The sequence below is a fragment of the Lepisma saccharinum genome, chromosome 29, assembly GCF_977018435.1.
Source record: "Lepisma saccharinum chromosome 29, izLepSacc3.1, whole genome shotgun sequence".
In the NCBI taxonomy this organism is placed as follows: domain Eukaryota; kingdom Metazoa; phylum Arthropoda; class Insecta; order Zygentoma; family Lepismatidae; genus Lepisma; species Lepisma saccharinum.
The window spans coordinates 42,856,006-42,877,438 of record NC_139257.1 but is presented as its reverse complement, the minus strand read 5'-3'; the positions used below and the strand labels follow the sequence as shown (position 1 = coordinate 42,877,438).

General features: G+C 37.1%; 1 protein-coding gene across 2 annotated transcripts in view; it reads left to right on the top strand.

Annotated features, from left to right (window-relative positions):
- Positions 1-473: 473 nt before the first annotated feature.
- Uch (Ubiquitin carboxyl-terminal hydrolase) overlaps positions 474-21,433 on the top strand; it is a 60,322-nt gene continuing 39,362 nt past the window's right edge. For both annotated transcript variants that reach the window (XM_083114481.1, XM_083114482.1), the window contains exons 1-4: positions 474-598; positions 5,442-5,587; positions 13,142-13,283; positions 19,714-19,789. In XM_083114481.1, coding sequence (XP_082970607.1) covers positions 506-598; positions 5,442-5,587; positions 13,142-13,283; positions 19,714-19,789 — 457 coding nt within the window. In that variant the 5' untranslated portion in view covers positions 474-505. The remainder of the gene's footprint in view (positions 599-5,441; positions 5,588-13,141; positions 13,284-19,713; positions 19,790-21,433) is intronic.

Genomic DNA, 21,433 nt, shown 5'->3' with positions numbered 1-21,433 from the left:
ATTATGCCCTCAGATTGTGGCAACACTGATGGAATGACCTGTTAACTAAGTGCAAAGTAGCCTTAACAAGGAACAAGTGACCAACTTATAAATGGACAGTTTCTGCACTTGAAAGCACAACAAAGAAATATCAAAATCGATTGCTGTTAAATTTGGGTGTTGTGTAAATTGTTGCTTGAAGAAAAGTTCAAGTATTTTTTTTTTAAAAAATATAGGCTTTTTATTTTAATTTTAACCATGCACCTTTAAGTAAATGTAACAAAAAAATTCTGATCTAACAATTATGGTATTGTCCGATAAGGATAATAAATATCTGAAATATACTTAAATAGCCTAGCATGGAGCATCGGGTGAGTGCCTGAGTTGTCCACCCCTAAGACCGGCTTTGATGTTAATGTGTGTAAAATATATTTGTTTTAATGTAGAAAGCAAATATCTAAGCTAAATGTGACCGAACCTTTTCTTACAGTATCTGCAGAATTTGGGTGTTCCTTCCAAATGGCAAATGGTTGATGTGTTTGGGCTGGATCCAGAGTTGCTGGCAACTGTGCCTAAACCAGTTCTAGCAGTGTTGCTACTTTACCCTATAAATGAAAAGGTAATTCCAGTTGGCATTTTAATATACAATTGTGCTTGTGGGTAATGGATCTTCTAATAGGGTTGGTAGAATTTAACGTTCGATCCCTTCTTTTTTCAATTATTTTCATCTATATTGTATTGTCAGTCAGTTGTTATTACTAATGACAAAGAATTGCTTATGCTTTTCGCTTTAATTGTGAGTTTATGAATATGTTTTCACCTGTATTTTTCTGTTGATAGAATTTACTTAAAACTACATCGGTGACTATATTTGAGTTATTTAGAAGTAGCACTTGGTAGAGACCAGATTCCCTACAGAAAATAATGAAATCTCTTAGATTTTGAGTTAATTTGAAAAATACAGTGCGTTTCTAAAGTCCCCGAACTCTGACTATAAAAATTCATTGTTGAGCAACAATGCAATTTTTTTAGAAACTGTTGCTTGTAATCGTTTGTTTGTGTTGTTGGAACATACAAATCAACACTAGACGACAATGAACAACGATGCATGCGCAGTAGGCAGCAAGAATGAAAGCCAGATGTCCAGTTGAAAATGTGCACGAATTCATCGTCAGTGGACGAGCATCAATTTTCACAGAAGAGTTTTTTGTGGATGCATGAGGATTCTGACCATATCCGAGTATTCTGACTATTCACGTATCGACACAAATTGAACCAGGCCTCATCATTGAAAAATGTTTTGTTCAGTTTGTTGACCACATTGTTCCGCGTAAATCTGTTGAACCACTGACAATAATTTCTGCGTTTCTCGAAATCCAATGGGCGTAGCTCTTGAACTACTCGCACCTTGTATTGCTCGGAACTTCAGACGTTTTGCAGCCCTGTGACAAGATGACAAAGATTTTCCTACCTCTTGTGAAAGCTGCCTCAGTGACTTCCTAGGGGAGTTCTGCAATTTTTCACCGACATCCACAAGAAAGTCTTCTGTGAAAATTGATGGTCCTCCGCTCCTTGGCTTATCTGCAATGTTTCCTGTTTTGCGAAACCTTTTTATTAAATCATACACTGTTGTTTTTCCAGGTGAAGGAGGTGGGATATCTCCTATGAAAGATCTCTATACAGCGTTCGTAAGATTTAACTTGAAAGTAAGCTTCCAAAATAGCAACCCTCTGCTCCCGTGTAAGACTCATGGTGAACTGAATTTGTGCGCATTTTTATCTGGACATCTGGCTTTCATTCTTGCTGCCTACTGCACATGCATCGTTGTTCATTGTCGTCTAGTGTTGATTTGTATGTTCCAACAACACAAACAAACAATCGCAAGCAACAGTTTCTAAAAAAAAATTGCTTTGTTGATCAACAATGAATTTTTAAAGTCAGAGTTCGGGGACTTTAGAAACGCACTGTATAAAATCATTTATTAAAATTTGAGAAATAATTGTCATATTTTCAGAAGGAATATAAAAACATGAAATAACATGAATTTTTATTGCTGGGTAAGTTAGTTCATGTATCAAAGTTCATTTTAAATACTTTGTTTATGTTGCACCTTTCCGTTACAATGATAATTCAAACTTTAGTAAACTATGTTTTTTGTCAAAAAAATTAATCTATTAATAATTTATTTGTGGACTAAAATATGAATGTAGCATGAATTTTTTTCTGAAATTCTTATGGTTTGGTTAACATTGTTGTGAAATTTCAAAATGATTGATTGGTTGATTTGCCTTTTGTGCCATTTTTGGCTAATTTGTGAAGATGGGGACAAGTGATGATGATATGATGAAATTGCCCAAGCTGGGATTCGAACCCAGGACCCCTGGTGTCGTAGCATGATGTGCTATCCACTCTGCCACGGAACCAGCTTTCAAAAAGATTGAATGATTTGTCAGGGATATAGAATTTTTTTCTAAGGCAGAGCAATTCATACTGTAAACTTTGGGAACAGATTGACAGAAGAAATCGCTGAATGTTTGAGGAGCTATAAAAATGAAACCAGAGAAGTCGGAGGAAAAAATGTGTTTTCTTACCACCACAATGGATTTTCGATTACAAATTATTAAAAATTGTATTTTTTTGACACCACTATTTTCCAGATGTTCTAATATATAGATGAAGATAGAAAAGTTTCTTAGAGAAGTAATATTAATATACAACCTCTGACAATAAAGTTCGGTAAATGATCCCGAATATCGAAAGTAGAAGAATTCTTAATGAAACCTACGTTACTGTCCTTCGAAGGAGTCCCCTTCCATGGCTATGCACCGTTGAGAACGGCTGTACATGTCCTGGAAACTTTTAGAAAAGTCTTCTTTCGGGATGGTGTTCAAGACCCTCGTCACGCTCCATTAGATGTCCTGAATATCTTCAAATCTCTGACCTTTCAAAGCGATTTTGAGGCATGGGAAGAGAAAGAAATCTGGAGGATTCAGATCCAAATCCATCACCCCGTCGGAAGAAGGTCAAGGCGTAAAAATCACGCATCAAGACGATGCTTATCACTTTCTTTGACAGTGATGGCATGATCCACAAGGAATTCCTGCCGGAGGGAACAACAATTTTTCCACCTTTGCCTTCTTCCGACGGGGTGATGCAGGAGAACGCCATTCCATGCTTTGGCGTTTCGTTTCAGGACCGTACCTCACACACCATCTCTCATCCTCTGTAGCAATGCATTGCAAGAAATTTGGATCTGAATCCATCTTCCCATGCCTCAAAATCACTTTGAAAGGTCAGAGATTTGAGGATATTCCGGACATCCAACGGAACGTGACGAGGGTCTTGAACACCATCCCGAAAGAAGACTTTTCTAAAAGTTTCCAGGACATGTACAGCCGTTCTCAACGGTGCATAGCCATGGGAGGGGACTACTTCGAAGGACAGTAAGGTAGGTTTCATTAAGAATTCTTCTACTTTCGATATTCAGGATCATTCACCGAACTTTATTGTCAGAGGTTGTATGTAAAATATACAGGGTAATTACAAATTATCTTCCTGATTTCAGACACATGTAAATCACATTTAATGAAAATCTGATACAAAAAGGTTATATCAATGTAAAGAGTGACTCATAACGTTTTATTTCATTACGTCATTACCTCACAAGTGTTCAATCTGAGCCCCTTTGGTAACTCTACACATATCTAGCCTGTAGTAGAGTTCCTGAAAACACGCTCCCACATATCATGATTGATTTCTGCAATGGAATCTGTGATGCGTGCTTGCAGATCAAGCATGGTCTGTGGAAATGGTGGCTGGTGGACTCTTTATCTTTAACAAACACCCACAGGAAGAAATTGATTATGATATGCAACAGTGTGTTACTACACACTTGTAAGGTAATGAAATAAAACTTTGAGTTACTCTTTACATTGATATGAGCTTTTTGTATCAGAATTTCATTAAACTTGATATACATGTGCTGAAATCGGGAAGATCATTTATAATTACCCTGTATTTATTTTTCTGAATACAATGAAAATGTAATCTCGTGCATATCCAGTTGCACACAGGCTACTAGACTTGAACTTTAATGTGACATATTGATCTAAGATTTTTCTTTACTGTTTATTGTGAAATAATGCAAATTCACTATAATGATATCGTCACTTTTGACATTATTTGGCATACAGACATTCTTCCTTGTACTCGGCCTTTTTCTTTCCTGGACATGCAGATTTTCAATAAATATAGGTTTTTAATTTCTACTCACAATGTTGTAAAAATAACGAAAATTATGCACATTAACAGTTTCCAGGATACAGTGGAACCCAGATTTTACGTTCGCAGATTGTACATTTTCTCGTATTACACATTCAGTCTTATTGGTCGTCCCCCTCTGATGGCGTAATGGTAATGTCTGTCACCTTATAATCAAGCAGTCCTGTGTTCAATACCCAATGAAGACACATGGCACAGTGCTTTTGGATCCCACTTTATACTGTTGGTCCTGTCCCAATTAGCCTTACTGTGCATTAGGGTGCGAAATCATTGAAAACTCGTGGGGGGAGAAAGTTCTTAATCTACATCCCCCCTCCCTACAAACATGTGTAAATTATACAATATACATACTTGTAATGTTATTATTAAATGTAAAAATAAATTACTCAATTAATCAATTATGATTATTAATTACATAAAAGAAATTAATTTGTTACTTTTATGCATATCAGATAGTGTAAAGCAGCTAACTAATTCCTTTACTAACCGGTTAAAGATGTTAATAAACTATGAAATAGTTGAAGTGGATTTATTATGCGTAAGTTTTTGTTTAGTTTGTGCATTGGGTTAGTATAAATCAATTAGATTTCATACTTATTATTGTCTTCTGTGTATTGATGTAGATTTGTTAAACATGATCTCTTGAGAGAGAAAGCATTCAATACTCACAGCCACACTAATTTGTGTGTGTTTTCGATAATATTCTTAATAAAGTATATTTGAAATTAAAAGTAATTACTTATCTTTTGTTTGTTATAACAAAAAATTTCCCACCCGGAAATTTTTGGTATTGGGATTTTTGAAGCAAAGATTGTTGGTGGGGGGAAATTCCCCTCATCCTCCCAGGATTTCGCACCCTGCTGGGCATAAAGTGGACTTAAAACAACAAATAAAATCAAAATCAAACCTTATTGGTCCAACCATAGCAAAATCTTAGAAAAGTTTCCTCGATTTTACATTTTCCTGCATTTTAAGTTTTCAGCTTGGTCCCCTGAAGAACGTAAAATCGAGGTTCCGCTGTATTTAGACTGTAAAAGTATCACATGGCATTTTTGCAGATTCTTTATGATTCCTGAAAAGTATCCGCATTAAATTTGAACCAATGCTAATACATAACATCGGTAACAGCTCGGAACTAGTTTATTGCTATTGTTTGAAGATGAACGACATTTATATTTCAGATTGAGGAATTTCACAAGACTCAGGAAGCAGAACTAAATGAGAAAGGACAAGATATAACGGAAAAATTATTCTTCCTAAGGCAGTACGTGAGCAATGCTTGTGGCACAGTGGCTCTTGTGCATAGTGTTGCAAATAATACTGATCAGTAAGTAAATCTGATATTTATTGCAGTTTGTAGTTTTTTTTAACCTCTTAAACAGAAACATCAGTCTGCGAGACCTTTAGTGTTTTTTTAGTTCTACAGTGTGGCAACACTGATTGAGCTGTCTCTCTCCCCCCTTCCACAGTACCTTATTATGAACCACTTGCCTACACTCTGCACATGTTACTGCTCAGTTTGTGACTGTTTGTTTTGAGACTCTTATTGTTGTCTGAAAACGTGCAGGTCTAACAGACCAGGTGTTTCGCATTACGTATTCAATGCCAACGTTGGAAGTGATTTACATAATACATTTTCTTAGTTTTGTTCCAATGTAATTTTAGTTTGAGTTATTAATCATAATTTTGCCCTTTTATTGTCTAAAAAAAACCTTTAAAAAAATGTAATAACAAATATTAAAAAATAAGGTCTCTCAGACCGGATGTTTGTAATTATGAAGTAAGGACCTGTGTTTCTGGTTACGGGTTAAACAAAGTGTGTGTGTAATTTAATACAGGGTGTCGACTAGTCAAGAAATCAACAAGTAGGTCAAGAATTTTTGCTATTTTTTTTTACAGTATAGTGAACTTACATTGTTATATACCTATACTGGGATTTGATAAATTGAATATTTGGAAATGAAAAATTGTATAGAGTTGTGGTTATGATTTGATCACTTTGTTACTTAACTCTTTCGCTGCGGACTTTTTCAAGCGAATGTGGCCTTCGCTGCGTAGTTTTTTTTGAGGATTTTTCAGAATTTTAAAAAAATTGTAAATAATTATTCTAGAACCCTACTACGTATACTACTTCTACATAAGTACACTTTAAGGTAGATTTTAATGAAAAAATGATGCTTGTGTTACAGTCCAGCACTGACAGGTAGCTTTGAAGTTCTTTTGTGTGTGGTAGATCTCAAAACTATGAACACCACCATTTACAGAATCACTTTCACATTCTGAACACGAATCTGTACCACTCACTAACACATCGTCAATGCAGTCACTTTCTCCATCTTCTCCAGCACTAATTACATCTGATCCACTAAATTCACAGTCCGAAATAACATCCAAGAGCTCTGTTACTTCTCTGTGATCTGAGAGTTTCAAAACCTTATGTGCTGCCATTCTTGTTTACATACGCACGGCAGTACACTAAGTTCATTTGTTCAGAAAAGAAGCACGATTTGTCCTTGAAAACTAATTGAAACGAAAGCTGCTAGGTGGCAGCATCATCCAGTAATGCTTTCGTTACGGGACGACTTCACTCGACACCAGCAGCGACGAGATTATTTCAAATCGACTGCAGTCGCTTTCCGTAAGTTACGCATATTGAACCAAAGCGACTCAAGTCGAAGCGAAAGAGTTAAGGATTACATTCTTGTGTGTGTGATGTTTTGTTAAAATATTTAATAATGTGGCTATTTCCCATCCAGGATGAAGTCTGAATCATGAATGTTTACATGCAATAATATTTAAAGCATATCTAAATATCTTATTGAAATACAGCTTCAGTTTTTATCTTAACTGGCCTTGTGGTAGTTTCTTTTATTGAATAAAAATAGAATTTTTCTTAATTTTGAAACTACACAAGTAGGGAGCGATTAGTTATTATCCAAATAACCAATTTTAAACAATTATTAATAATTATGGTTCTAATTAGCATATCATTATTAACCTTATATTAAATGTTAAGAAAAAGGGGGAATAAAGGTCAAGAAAATGTAAAAAATGTGTGTTTCATAACACTTTTGCTTGTAGGTGTTTTGCTTTAATATTAGGGCTGAGATGATACCGATGCTGATAGTCCCACCGATACTGATGCTTGAAAATTTTAACAATTAAAATTTGTTCAAAATGTATATTGACATTAGTGTATAAGTATTCCGCTCAAATTATATAAATGAATTTACTAAGATTTCTACTTTAGAATTACCTACATCAGAATATTAAATTACATATTACGTTATCTTAATTTTTTTTTCACACAAAATTGGTGCAGAATGAAAAGAAACTGGTTTTTGTATAATTTCCAGGATAATTAAGACTGTGAAAGTGTTGCACGGCATTTTTGAGGACACCGTAAAAGACCGAAAGCCTATGTAGCGCCAAATAAATTCCAACCGATAATGTTCAGATACCAGTATCAGCTTATACTGATACATCGACATCAGCTAAGCCCTAATAAATTTCTTTTTATACACCCAGTTTCTTACAAATCTACAAATGAAACAGAATTATTACCACATTTTTTACATACTGCATACAGTATATTAGTGTGCAAAGGAGATAAGAAACAATTAACAAATATATAACTTCGTGTGGAAGTGCACTTAAAACTTGACACTGGGTGAAGCAATGTAACGGAAACCTGGAACATCGTTGGCTTGATTTGTGTTTTTTTACATTCATTTGTTAGAAAAAATAAGTAGTTCACCTGATCCACCAGACCCGAATTTGCAGATTTTTCTGTCCTTGTGCCTATCAATCCTCATCCTGGTTATAAACTCGTTCGTAATAATGATGTGATAATGGATAGTGTAAATAATATATGCACTCCTGCATAGCCAAGTGGTTAGTGCTCTAGCCTTTGGTGCGAGCGGTTCCAGGTTCGATTCCTGTCGGAGCCCCCAAAATTTCAGCATTCACCTTGCATCGTGAGGGCAATTGGGTAGCTAACAGTTGGGCTGAAAAGTTCGTAGGCTGACTCATAGATGGCGTTACTAGAATTAAATCCATGTGATTTTTACTTAGTACTAACCTTCAAAAGATACGTGTATAAATTTCACAGCTGCCGGATAATTAGTTCATGAGATATAGCATTGTAAGTGAAGCAGCTTTTGTTATTGTGAAAAAATGGATAAAAAAGAATTTCGTGGGTTAATAAAGCATTGCTTTTTGGCGAAAAAAAATACTGTTGAAGCCAAGGCTTGGCTTGATAAACATTATTCGGACTCTGCACCAGAAAATCAACCGTTGAGAAGTGGTTTGCTAAATTTAAACGAGGCGAAATGAGCATCGAAGACGATGCACGCAGTGGACGCCCCAAAGAAGCTGTTACCGACGAAAACATAAAAAAAGTCCACAAAATAATTTTAAATGATCGTAAAGTGAAGTTGATCGAGATAGCTGAGATTATTACATAGCGTTGTTGGAGCGTTTAAAGGATGAAATCACGAAAAAACGGCCCCATTTGAAGAAGAAAAAAGTGCTGTTTCATCAAGACAATGCATCGTGTCACAAATCAATGAAAACGATGGCAAAATTATATGAATTAGACTACGAATTGCTTCCCCATCCACCATATTCTCCAGATCTGGCCCCCAGTGACTTTTTTCTGTTTGCAGACCTTAAAAGAATGCTCGCTGGAAAGATATTTAGCACTGATGAAGAGGTAATCGCCGAAACTGAGGCCTATTTTGAGGCTAAAGAGAAATCGTACTATAAAAATGGCATCGAAAAATTGTATGACCACTATAGTCGTTGTATCGCCCTCAAAGGCAACTATATTGAATAATAAAATCGAATTTTGTCAAAAAAATATTTTTACTATGTTAGCCTACGAACTTTTCAGCCCAACTGTTATTAGCGGGCTCCGGTCATGAAAGCCAGAAAAATAGAGGCGATGGGATTTGATGTGCTGACCACGTGTCACCCAATGAGAAGCCGCTCAGGCAGGCCCTGGCCCTTCGAGGGCTGTTGCACCACTGAGTTTAGTAAATAATATATGGCACTGAAATGTATCATATTGGAGATACAACAAGTTATTATGCAATATTTTCATAACACTCAGTCAGTAGTTAACGCTGTGAGAATTCTTTAATACATACACAGCGATGAAACATATTGTTTTCTTAACCCCTTCCCTGTGAAATTTTCTGACAGAATGGTTTCCCGTTCTGTGTATTTTTTTCTGAGTTTGCATAGTAATATTTTTAAGTAGCTACTGCTTCAGCACAATTCCTCCGAATATCATGGTTCATACGTCTTTCTCTTCAGAATAGAACAGACTTTCAAATGGTACCATGCACATGTGTACATCAAGTATGAGGAAAGGGAAATCGAGGATAATTCAGTAAATTCCCCTCTGAAAAATCCCTTTTGGTAACTTTGGGCCCCTCTGGATCGGCCCCTGGATATAGGTACTCTATCATAATCTACCTTGAAAAATGCTATGGTCTATACGTAATGCTTCCGCCAAGTTTCATTGCATTATCTTCAATAGGTATGAGGGATAAGGGAAAAAATATTTTGCAATCCTGTTTGATAATACTATTAGATAGAATTAGAAACTGTCAAACTCAAAAACAAAAGTTAAATCACCAACAGTTCAAATAACGCAACACCAAAAAATGTACATAAAGCAACTGACTAAACGTGGCACACAAACGAACTCACGTTTGCGCTTTGTCAGCATAACACAAAAAAAGTTTACTTTCCTCTGAACTACTACTACTTCTTTGTTGGCACTGAAAATCGTGACTAAGGTCGTCGTTTCTTCAATAGCAAAACATATGTTTCACCAACAAAAAAATTATTATTCCGTTCAACACAGGTTACTTCAGTCAGAGATGTTCGCGGTCGTAATATTATGCCCAACACAGAATAAGCTATGGTGACCAAGGGTGTAATATTACACTGAAAATAAGGAAGGGGTTAAGAGTGGGAACCTTAATTCTAAAACATTATTTAATGACAGACAATTTATTGGGTGGGCTTGAGCCCATACAAGTTGGTGCCAGAGCAATGCACAGCTCCGGGTAAACAAGGAATGAGATTGATCGGAAGCACTGTTACCCTGCTTCCTTCAAAGAACATCATCAAGTATGTCATGCCGTGTATAACTTTGTGTGGATGAACATGGATGATATGTTAAAGGTAGCAAATGTGATCACATTTGAGTGTGAATTTCTTTGAATATGGTGGGTGTGGGAAGGAGTTGGAAGTCTCTCCTCCCTGTGAGGAATTTTAGTGAGTGAGAGATGGGGGGACAATTTGTTAGGATAAGATAGTTGTTGGAGAGAAATTCCACAGCCCTGGGATTTCACATTCAGCTACAAATATTACTGCAAATGTTCAAGAGCATTTTTCAACAGAAAAGTTGTCATGTAAAGAATTTTTTAAAAATTTATTTATTAAAATTTCATTATAGCAGTCCCTGTTATTAGGGATGGGCCGATATAAATTTTGGCCGATACCGATAAAGTAACGATATAAAATTTACCGATACCAATAACCGATATTGTACCGATCCGATATAAAATTAGAAATGGTCCTTGAAGAAACTGAAAGGTTCATTGACCTCCTTAATAAATGTGTGTTTCAATGTGACTGCAGTGAAAGAGAGATTGGATATTTAGACATTTACTTTTTTAGAAATTAGGGCTTGGAGATTATCCATAAAAATTACAACAAAATGGCAGAATATTTCACTAAATTATCAGATATTTATCGATATATTGGATTGGTAAAATAATCTGTAATTTTACGGATATGCCTATATCGGCCAATACTGATAGAGTACCGATTAATCGGTCCCATCCCTAATGGTTATTATAGAGAATATCCCCCCTACCAGTCCCAGATGGGATTATTATTCTGATCTTCCTCTTTTGGATTGAGCATTAGAAAACATATTTACCAATAAATGTTGAAAAGGAATTATGGAAGGAGACTTGGAACGTCTGACTGCCATGCAGGAGACCCGTGTTGGGTGATCCAAGCTCGGAATTTTTCAGGCTTTGTCCCCGCATGAAGCGGCTCTGGGGCTCATCTAATCTCAAATCAATGAGTACCTTGGGTGGGGGGGGGGGGAGAAGGTGGCCAGAGCATGGTACTGATCACATCACCTCCAAAATGGCTGCGATCAAGAATGTGTGGGGCCCTTCCCCACATCCCCTAAGTATGCCTTCATGACACAGTGCTACATGCGAAGGAAAGAAAAATTGGTGAGTGTCCCTTCATCAATTTCATCATGTCATCATCTTCTTCGAGGTTAGCCAAAAGTGGCAGAAATAAATATAAAGAAGAATAAACCCAATCAATCAATTACAAACAAGCAAGGGACACTTACAATATTAGAATATACAAGGAAAGTAGATTGATTATAATAATCGAAGTGTGGTGCAGCCATTTTGGCCAGCATATCCTAACGTCCAGGCCCATAGTTATAAATGCTTGAGTGCATCAGTTGATATAAAAAATAATGTAGTAATTTCATCCAGTTTCAATTAATTTTAAACCTTACTTTATATTTACTACTCTTGACTACTTAATTTTAGGTCCTTTTGAAATAACATGTGTTCAGGAATTTTGCTTTATGAATTTGCCTAATGCTGAAGTTTCAAAAGTTTTATTTTTTCCCACTGTACACACAGGCTACTTGGTAGAGGCATGCATATTTTGTTTTTGACTAAAACACAAAATGTGAAATAACACATTGTAATGATAATTTTTCATGTTTCTGAAAGGTGCACGAACGAAATGAACTGCAAAATGCAAAATTGGCTCTTAAACATGAAATTTACCGTTTATATACCGACGCAACACTTTTTCTGAAGTCAGAATTATCCTGAGAGTTATGCAATTCATGGAAAATTGATTAATTTTGCTGCAAACATTTGAGAAGCAAAAATTAACCCCCTTTATACAGGAATAAACTTAATATTCTGGTAATGATTTAATGTGCTATTAGAAGGGATATTAGTTTTTCGTGAATGTACGCATTGCTTGCATTGTAGAATTATTTTCCTGTGGTTTACGGTTATTACAAGCATATGAAAACAGTTTTTCGTTGTGACGTTTCAGGACGCTCCCTTCATCCAACATTTATTTTCATTTTGACTAAAGATACAGTTACAACAATGGTTAACAATTTTTTAAACAAAAAGAATCCCTTATATAATGGATGTTGTCAATGTTACATTGTTGCAATATAGCAACTTAACAGTGAAAACAAGTAGTCTGTTTTATTTTTATTTCAGAATAAACATCACAACGAAAAACTGTTTTCTTATGCTTGTAATAACCGTAAACTACAGGAAAATAATTAGAAGGGATATGTTTATTTTGTGTAATAGTGCAGTTTTAAATTAAATTTTGGATTATATTCACATTTTTAAAACCAAAATGACTCTTTTTCACCGCTATAACAGCGAAATTTCATTTTATTTACCGCTTTTGAACCCGAATTTTATTCTGTTTTTGTACCGAAATATTGCTTTTTTATTTACCAAAAATATGTGCCTCTACTAATTGGGACTGGACAATTTAAATTGGACCACTGTACAGCATGCCTCCATAGGGATTGAACCTAGGACCCCTTGATTATAAGGTGAAAGTATTACTATTACATCATTGGGGAGCCCCTGATTGAAGTATAACTAAAAGCAAAGTACATGAAATTATTGTGCTGGTTTTGATGAAATATCGTTAAATTATTCTGACAGCTATATAAACTTCAACTTTTCACTTTTTTTTGTTTAAAAAAAGAAGTTACATGTTTTGTACTATTTGTAGAGTATTTGTTGCAATTGTGAATTTTATTATCTTTCAATTACAGAATTGAATTGGGTGATGGTGACTTGAAGCAGTACATTGAGGATGGCCTAACACTCAGCCCTGAAGAACGTGGCAATTTGTTGATGAAAGCAAATGCTATTGCTAATGCACACAAGGAATATGCCCAAGAAGGACAGACTGAGGTAAGCTATCTCTAAACTGGCATTGAAAGCGTAAGAGGAAAAAGTAAATATACTCTTCTTTCAATTCCCCCATTCTGTTTATTACACACACTCTTAAACTAAATCCCTTGTTGTAATAATCCTTTTAGCACAAGGCATGTGATGTGGATTTTATTTGAGCAAGGCACAGACTGAATATTGTCCCATACTGGCATGCTGCAAGTTGGTACCATTTCTTTTCAATAACCAATTGTCCTCACAATACTCGATCAAGGCAAAGCATACGGCAAAACCCTGACACTACTTAATCACTGAATAGAAATTAGAAAATGAGCATGGCATGTTGCGCTTCTCCATGACAATGCCAAGCCACGCACAAGCATTATCACTAGGGCTTGGAAGTTGAGGAAAAATACTTTTTTTTCCTAGTGTCCGAAGACGAGGCCCAACATAATATATGTTCATTTTGGGTCATTGTAGGCCAGAAAAAGGTGGGTTTTATTTGTCCTTATTTGCCTTTTTTGGCTTATTGGTCCTTTTTTAGCCTTTTTTTTAGGTCTTAACGGCTTTTTTTTGCAACTTCACCTTATTTCGACCACCTTATTTCGACCATTTTTACTGCCCATTCTCAGTTCGAATCATCATCAGTTCATCCTTTCTGTTGTAAAGAAATAAAAAAGAAAGAAAGAAATCGTGAACCATCCCTGAAACAAGAGAAAACATTTTTGGACTGAAAGAAGATGCATTTCATTTATTTATTTATTTCAAGTTTCAGCACTTTTAAGGCCATTTTACACTGAAAACTCGAACAAATAACAAGAACAAGTCAAGATGGTTTAAGGTAAAAACAAGAAAGGTTAAATATAAACATAAAGCATAAACAAGGAAACCAAGATTTACATATTCATTTTTAGGGAAGATCGGAAAATACTTTCAGGGGCAAAAATGTCTATGTTTGTGGGTAGTTTATTGTAGAACTGGGTCAGCCTGTGGAATAGAGCGTGCTGTATAAGGGAAAGCCTAGCGGTGGAGGTGTGGAACAATTCAGTGTTTCGGGTTGATCGAGAGGGAACTCTGAAGTTGAATTCTGGAAGCAGAAATTCAGATCTTAATTTTCCATTGATGATTTTATAGAAAAATTTCATATTGGCCATATCGCGTCTGGTCTGAAGTAACTGGATGTTCAATGTAGTCAGGATGTCAGATTTCTGAAGATGCCGCAGAGAAGGAATTCTATGACGAAAAATGGCGGTAAAGAAGCTGAGGATGGAATCCATGCTAGAAAGATTTGTATTGGAAGCCATGGCCCAGACTGGAGAACAGTATTCAAGAATCGGAGAAATGAATGATTTGAAAAACAAGCTAAGAGAAGTTGGAGTATCAATTTCAGTGAATCTGTACAGGAGGCCTAAGAGGCGCATTGCACTTTTAGTTGTAGCTGCGATGTGTTCCTTAAAGTTCAGTTTTTCATCTATGATAACACCTAGATCTTTTTGGGTCGCAACTCTGGTAATATAATTGTTATCAAGAACATAATGAGAATGTATTTTTTTCTTTTTTAAAGAGACTGTGAGGGAGGAACATTTCTGCAGGTTAAGTTGTAGATTCCACTACTTACACCATGTGACAAGTTCGGAAAGAGCATTCTGGAGAATCACAGGATCTTGCGTGGTTGAGATTTCTTTGAAAAGTTTACAGTCGTCAGCAAACATGAGTATATTGACAGGAAGTGAGGAAAGTCTTTGAGGGAGATCGTCCATGTATAGGATGAACAAGAGAGGGCCCAAGACACTCCCTTGTGGCACCCCAGACAAGACAGGAAGAAAATCAGAAGAGACGCCTGAAAGAGTGACATGCTGTGTACGTGAGTGTAGATAATCCTGGATTAAGGAGAGAAATTTGCCATGTATGTTAAATCTAGTTCGTAATTTGTGAATGAGAAGAGCATGGTTTATTTTGTCAAAGGCTTTTGAAATATCCAAGTATATCACATCTAGCTGGGAATTTTTGGAAATAGCCCTAGTGGCATGTGAAAGGAGAACTGAAAGATTAGTCAAGCAAGAGCTACCTGGAAGAAAACAGTGTTGGACAGTACTGATATGCGGAGATGTAAATCTGAATAATATCTCCTTAATGATTTTTTTCACAGATTATAGACAGAGGTGACAGGAGGGATATTGGTCTGTATGATGTAGCACTATTTTTATCTCCAGATTTGTGAATGGGTACAACGTTGGCTTTCTTGAACATCTGAGGAAACATGCCTTCAGAGAAGCACCTATTTAGCAAGAGAGAGAGAGAGAGAGGATGAGCCAAGAAGTCGGCAGTGTTACGGAGGAAAATCGTGGGAATTTCATCTGGTCCTAAAGAGTGGTGTATGGGTAATGAGGCAAGGAGAGATTTAACTTCTTGAGAAGAGGTTTTGATAGTGGAGAGAGAGAGTGAACAGACCGACTGCACGTCGGGGAGTGGGTTGGTTGAAGCATGCGAGGTGAAGTTTTCGTGAAAGAATTATAGTTTTTTTGCACTGAGTGTTCCATACCACCAGAATTTTGTATTTTTTTAAATTCATTAAATATGTAATTAAAACTGAAGATATTAATTAATTTGGATCACATTTATACGTCCTTTTATCCGTTTTTAGGTCCTTTTTTTAATATTTTTAGGTCTCTTTTTGGCAATTTATAGGTCCTCAACTTCCGAGCCCTACTTATCACAGTAGGACATGCAATATTTTGGAGTTCACTGTTCTGCAGTATTTATCTGATGTGGCTCCATGTGACTATGCTCTCTTCAGGGAAATAAAGAAACTCTCCATAGATGAAAATTTTCAACATCTGACAAGCTTCATACTGCTGTCGCAGATTGTGTTTGAGTTATCCCTAAAGAATGGTTTGTTGCTGCCATTTGCAAGCTTCCAGATTGATGGCAATGGTGTGTGGATTGACGTAAGTGGGGAATACAATGAACAGCCTGTGACATAATGTTTTGGTAAAATAATCATGATTCTCACACTTGGGCAAGTCTAAAATCAACACTGACTGACTTTTGTATTTTAAGCTCTACTAGGCATTGTTGTCTGAAATATTACACAAACTGTTCACCATTCATTGTGTCCAGTGTTGCCACATGAAGGGAAATTTCCCTTTATGAAGGGAAATTCGAACCAAGTTTTAAATAAAATGGGATGAAAAATACCAAAATTCCATTGAAATTTTAAGACACAAAACTCAAAAATAGTACAGATTAGTGCAGATTATGTAATATTTATTACTATTATATTTAATGGTTTTTAGTGAAGGGAAAACAGTGTAAAAAGGGAAATTTTGCTCCTTGGAAAGGGAAATTATGCCATCAGATGGTGGCAACAGTGATTGTGTCTTACATAAGTTATAACTTGATGATCGGGAAAATTGCTGGGAAAGAGACACTTTTTTTGGACTGGGCTTTGCTGTGCGAGTTTTTCTGAAACAAGCAGGATTACTGAGATCAAGAATGTGACTCCTACCTTCACATCCCCTGTGCGCCTTCATGACAGAGTGCTTTGCTTTCTTTTATTTTTTGGCTACTGTCAGCCTTTTGGATTTTTCATAATTCAGAGTTACACATAAAATGTAATTTTTCTTGTATATATGCATTGCTTGCATTGTAGAAATATTTCTCTTGTAGTCTTATGATTATTACAAGCATAAAAACACAGTTTTTTATTGTGACGTTTCAGAACACACGCTCCCTTCATCAGACATTTATTTTTAGTTTGACTAAAGATACAGCTATAACAATGGTTAACAATTTTTTAAACAAAAAAAGAGAATCCGTTGTACAATGGATGTTGTCAATGTTACATTGTTGTAATATAGCAACTTAACTGAAAAACAAGCAGTGTGTTTTATTTATATTTCAGATAAAATTTTTGTTCGCATTATTTTTTATTTAAAATTATGAATCCCAAATATCATCAGGCAATTCAAAATCATCATTGCTTTCACAGAATTTCTTGATGTTTTCCATTACATTAAATTTTAAAGATTTGAATGTCTGGGAAGCTTCGTTCATTGCAGAAGAACACTGGAATAAATTAAATAATGGAAACTGTAAAATTGACCCGCTATGAAGTTTTCTTTTTCACGGGTGCAGTAAGCCACCATCTTTAAAATTTAATGCAACGGAAAACATCAAGAAACTCTGTGAAAGCAATGATGATTTTGAATTGCCTGATGATATTTGGGATTCATAATTTTTAGATAAAAAACAATGCGAACAATTTTTTTATCTGAAATAAAAATAAAAGAGACTGCTTGTTTTTCACAGTTAAGTTGCTATGCTTGTTTTTCACAGTTAAGTTGCTATATTACGACACTGTAACATTGACAACATCCATTGTACAACCTTGGTGACAATGAAGTTCGACCAGAAAGGAATACGTGATTAAATGCACAGAGGCATAGGCGGTGGAATGGGTGACCCGCAGAAGTGACGCATGTGTGTAAGAGGAGGCGTGTGAGCAGGCAAGAATCGTGATCCCAGCATGTTGCACCCAACGTCACGTAAAGAACGAAAACGGGTGACATTGAACTTCGACCAGGCACCAGACCCATACGGAAAATTCCAGATAGTGGCGCATTCGACAGAAGCATGACGTCACGGACACGATAAGGGAGTCCGCCGTATATAAGCGCGTGCTGTGCACCGAGGAACCGCAGTGCATCATCACCATGGCCAGAGGCAAACCTATTGACAACACCGTGAGGAGAAGAGTGGTGGAGTTGCAACGGGATGGACTCAGTGAACGGGAAATAGGGCGCCAACTGAACTTACCCACGTCAACCGTCCACTGCATCATCAAACACCACCAAAATAGGGGTACTACAGAGCCAGGTAAGGCCCCCGGTCGAAAACACCTGCTGAGCGTGCGTGACCTACGGATATTTAGGCGCTATATCCATACCAACAACCATGTTTCTGTGGCCGAATTACGACTGTGGACTCGAGAACGCTTTCACATTGAAGTGTCAACCAGAACCATTCGCCGTTACTTACAGCGATGCGGTTACCGAGTGTACAAGGCGAAACGTAAACCCTTACTTTCCATGTTGAACAAAGGCAATCGACTACGGTGGGCACGAATGTACCGGGGATGGATATTTCGGCAATGGAACAGGGTTTTGTGGATGGACGAATCCATTTTCATGTTGTGTACGGGAAAATACGGAAAACAGTCATTTGTCGGAAGGAGGAACAGAATGAAGGAAAATGTTATGCACGTCGGGTACAGAAACCTGCGTCAGTGATGGTATGGGGATGCATGACGGCATCTGGGGTTGGCCCACTACACGTCTGTGAGGGCATTGTGAATGCACACGCCTATACACGCATACTGGAGCGGCATCTTCCCACAGTGCGAAGGCACCTGTTCCACAGGCGGCGTCTCATCTTTCAACACGACAATGCCAGGCCTCATACAGCGCGGCTGACAAGAGAATGGTTGACTCGCCATCGAGAATGGTTGACTCGCCATCACGTGCGAACTCTGCCATGGCCACCATCGAGTCCCGACCTCTCGCCCGTTGAGAATGTGTGGCGTGTTCTTAAGCGACGTGTGCAACAGAGGGGACCCACGACAGTGGCTGCTCTTATCGCCTGCCTGCAGGAGGAATGGCACCGCATCGATGTGGAATACCTTGAACGACTCATCCGCAGCATGCCCCGATGCATTGCCACAGTTATTCGCTGACGGGGCGGCGTCACACCATGGTAAACAGAATCCCCTCTAACAGTGGTCGAACTTCAATGTCACGTGTAGATGGACGAAAATGTTTTATTTTGTGTGGACACCATACATTGCTGCGTTGCAGCGGAAATTTATGTTTTCCTTTGTTCCATGTAGCCTGCTGAAGAAAATATGTTCAGCATATGCATGTGTTCTTCTTTCACAACGCACTCCTATATTTGTGACTGGTCGAACTTCATTGTCACTAAGGTTGTACAATGGATTATCTTTTTTGTTTAAAGAATTGTTAACCATTGTTATAACTGTATCTTTAGTCAAACTAAAAATAAATGTCTGATGAAGGGAGCGTGTGTTCTCCTGAAACGTCACAATGAAAAACTGCTTTTTTATGCTTGTAATAATCATAGACTACAAGAGAAATAAACATAAAATGTGAATTTCCTGTTGGATAATTTTTCTCCTGTAGGAAAACAGAATAGAAAGACACCCAATTCCAGTGTTTGAAATCTTTCCACTTTTTATTCAGTTATTTTGACCTTTCTCCATTTATTCTTTGATAATACCAGTGTATAAACAACAAAATATTTTTACTTTTGTGTTTTCCGTTTGTTTTGTATTGTTCTATATATATAGTGACCTATAAGATGTTTTATTCATCAGCATGCTGTTAGAAGAGACATTATAGAATACCTGTAAGATATTATTTTTATTTTCTTACAGGCACCTGATGTTAATCAACCAGTGACATGCCACTTCATTGCCTTTGTTCACAAAGATGGTTCCTTGTATGAATTAGGTAAGTTCTTCTGAAACACTTTCTGCCAGTGTTCTTGGTTTGGTTGATTTGGGGTTTTAAGTCCACGTTATGCACAGTAAGGCTAATCGGGACTGGACCTACAGTTTAAAGTGGGATCCGAACAACTTGTGCCTCCACCGGGCATCGAACCTGGGACCCCTTGATTACAAGGCGACGACGCTATCACTGCACCATCAGGGAGGCCCGCCAGTGTTGTTGGGAATTATTGCTGTGCATTCTGTGTACCTGACCAAATATCTTATCTTACTAGAACAGCATCATTCTAAATATTGTAAGCTCAGTTTGTTGTCAGTATTAATTGTTACAGAAGAGAATTAATTTCTGGAAGTGTAATATTATTGGAGAATATGCATGGGCGTAGTTTGATCTTTTGCTTTGGGTGGGGGTGGGGGGCAGACTCTGGGAGAAGCATATGATGTACCTGAGGGTTATTGAATGTCACCTAGTTTATAAGGGGTCCGCAGGCCTTCCCCCGGAAAGTTAAAAAACAACAACTTAAAAACACAGAGTTTTAGGCCTTTTAGATTTGAAAATGTTAAATTTCCTCACTTAAGTAAACAAATATTAATTAGTATATTGGTTGTCAGTTTTAAAAGAATCAAAACAGTACGATTATTGCATTTTGCATTTTATAATTTTTTATACAATACTCGTATTACTTTAAAAAAGTTACTGTACAATAGTAAGCTTCAGAAATTTTAGAAAAATTAAATTGAAAAGTTCTGTTAATGCCTTAGCAGTAACTGTTGACTCAACACAGTCATTTTAAGTTGTTTTTTTTCCATCAAACTACACATCAATCAAATTGTCTAAGACCCGCTATTGCGGCGCAATTAGCACACATGCCATCATGCCAAACGTCAAGATTTAAGGTATGGCTTCATAACAAAAATGTAGTAACTGAACTTAATCATGTGTTATTTTTTTGGTCTTCTTTAAGTTAAGGGTGCCAGCCTGGCCTCTCCAGAACTCCGCCTATGAGAATATGTAAAGTTGTCAGATCCTTCATGTTACTTCTTTGCTACAAAGGTGCTACGATGGCAGGGGTTCTGGATTTGAATCCCAGCCCGGGCATGGGTCTTTGCGAGTGTCCCTTCATCAATTTCATCATATCATCACTTCGCGGTTAGTCAAAAACTGGCAGAAAAGCGAAGTAAAATAAACCAAATGAATCATATTACTCCTTTGTTTTCACAATAGACAAGTGAAACTGTTACACAATGTATCTTTATGGTGCATAAATCGGCATGAAACAAATTTATTTATCACATTTAGAATTCATCATCATCATACCTTTGCCATTTCTTGCCTCTGGCTGGGTCCAGTGCAAGCCTCCGCTACTGGACGGGTCACAGGTGGCGGATAGTGAAAATCCCCTCAGATATGAGGGAAACCTGCGAATAAAGGGAACTCAAATAAGCAGTTCTGGACTGAGGCAGCAAGGCTATCAGGGTGTGGGAGAGTGTCCAGTGGCATGGACATACTCCCGCAAATACCACAGATATACATCGATTGCTTTGTGGGCCTGAAGGGATCCAGAAAGGCTATGGGAGTTTGAACCCTGGCAGAAAAGCAAGTGCGTACCTGAGAACCCACAGGTGGCAACCCCACCACCCAGATGTA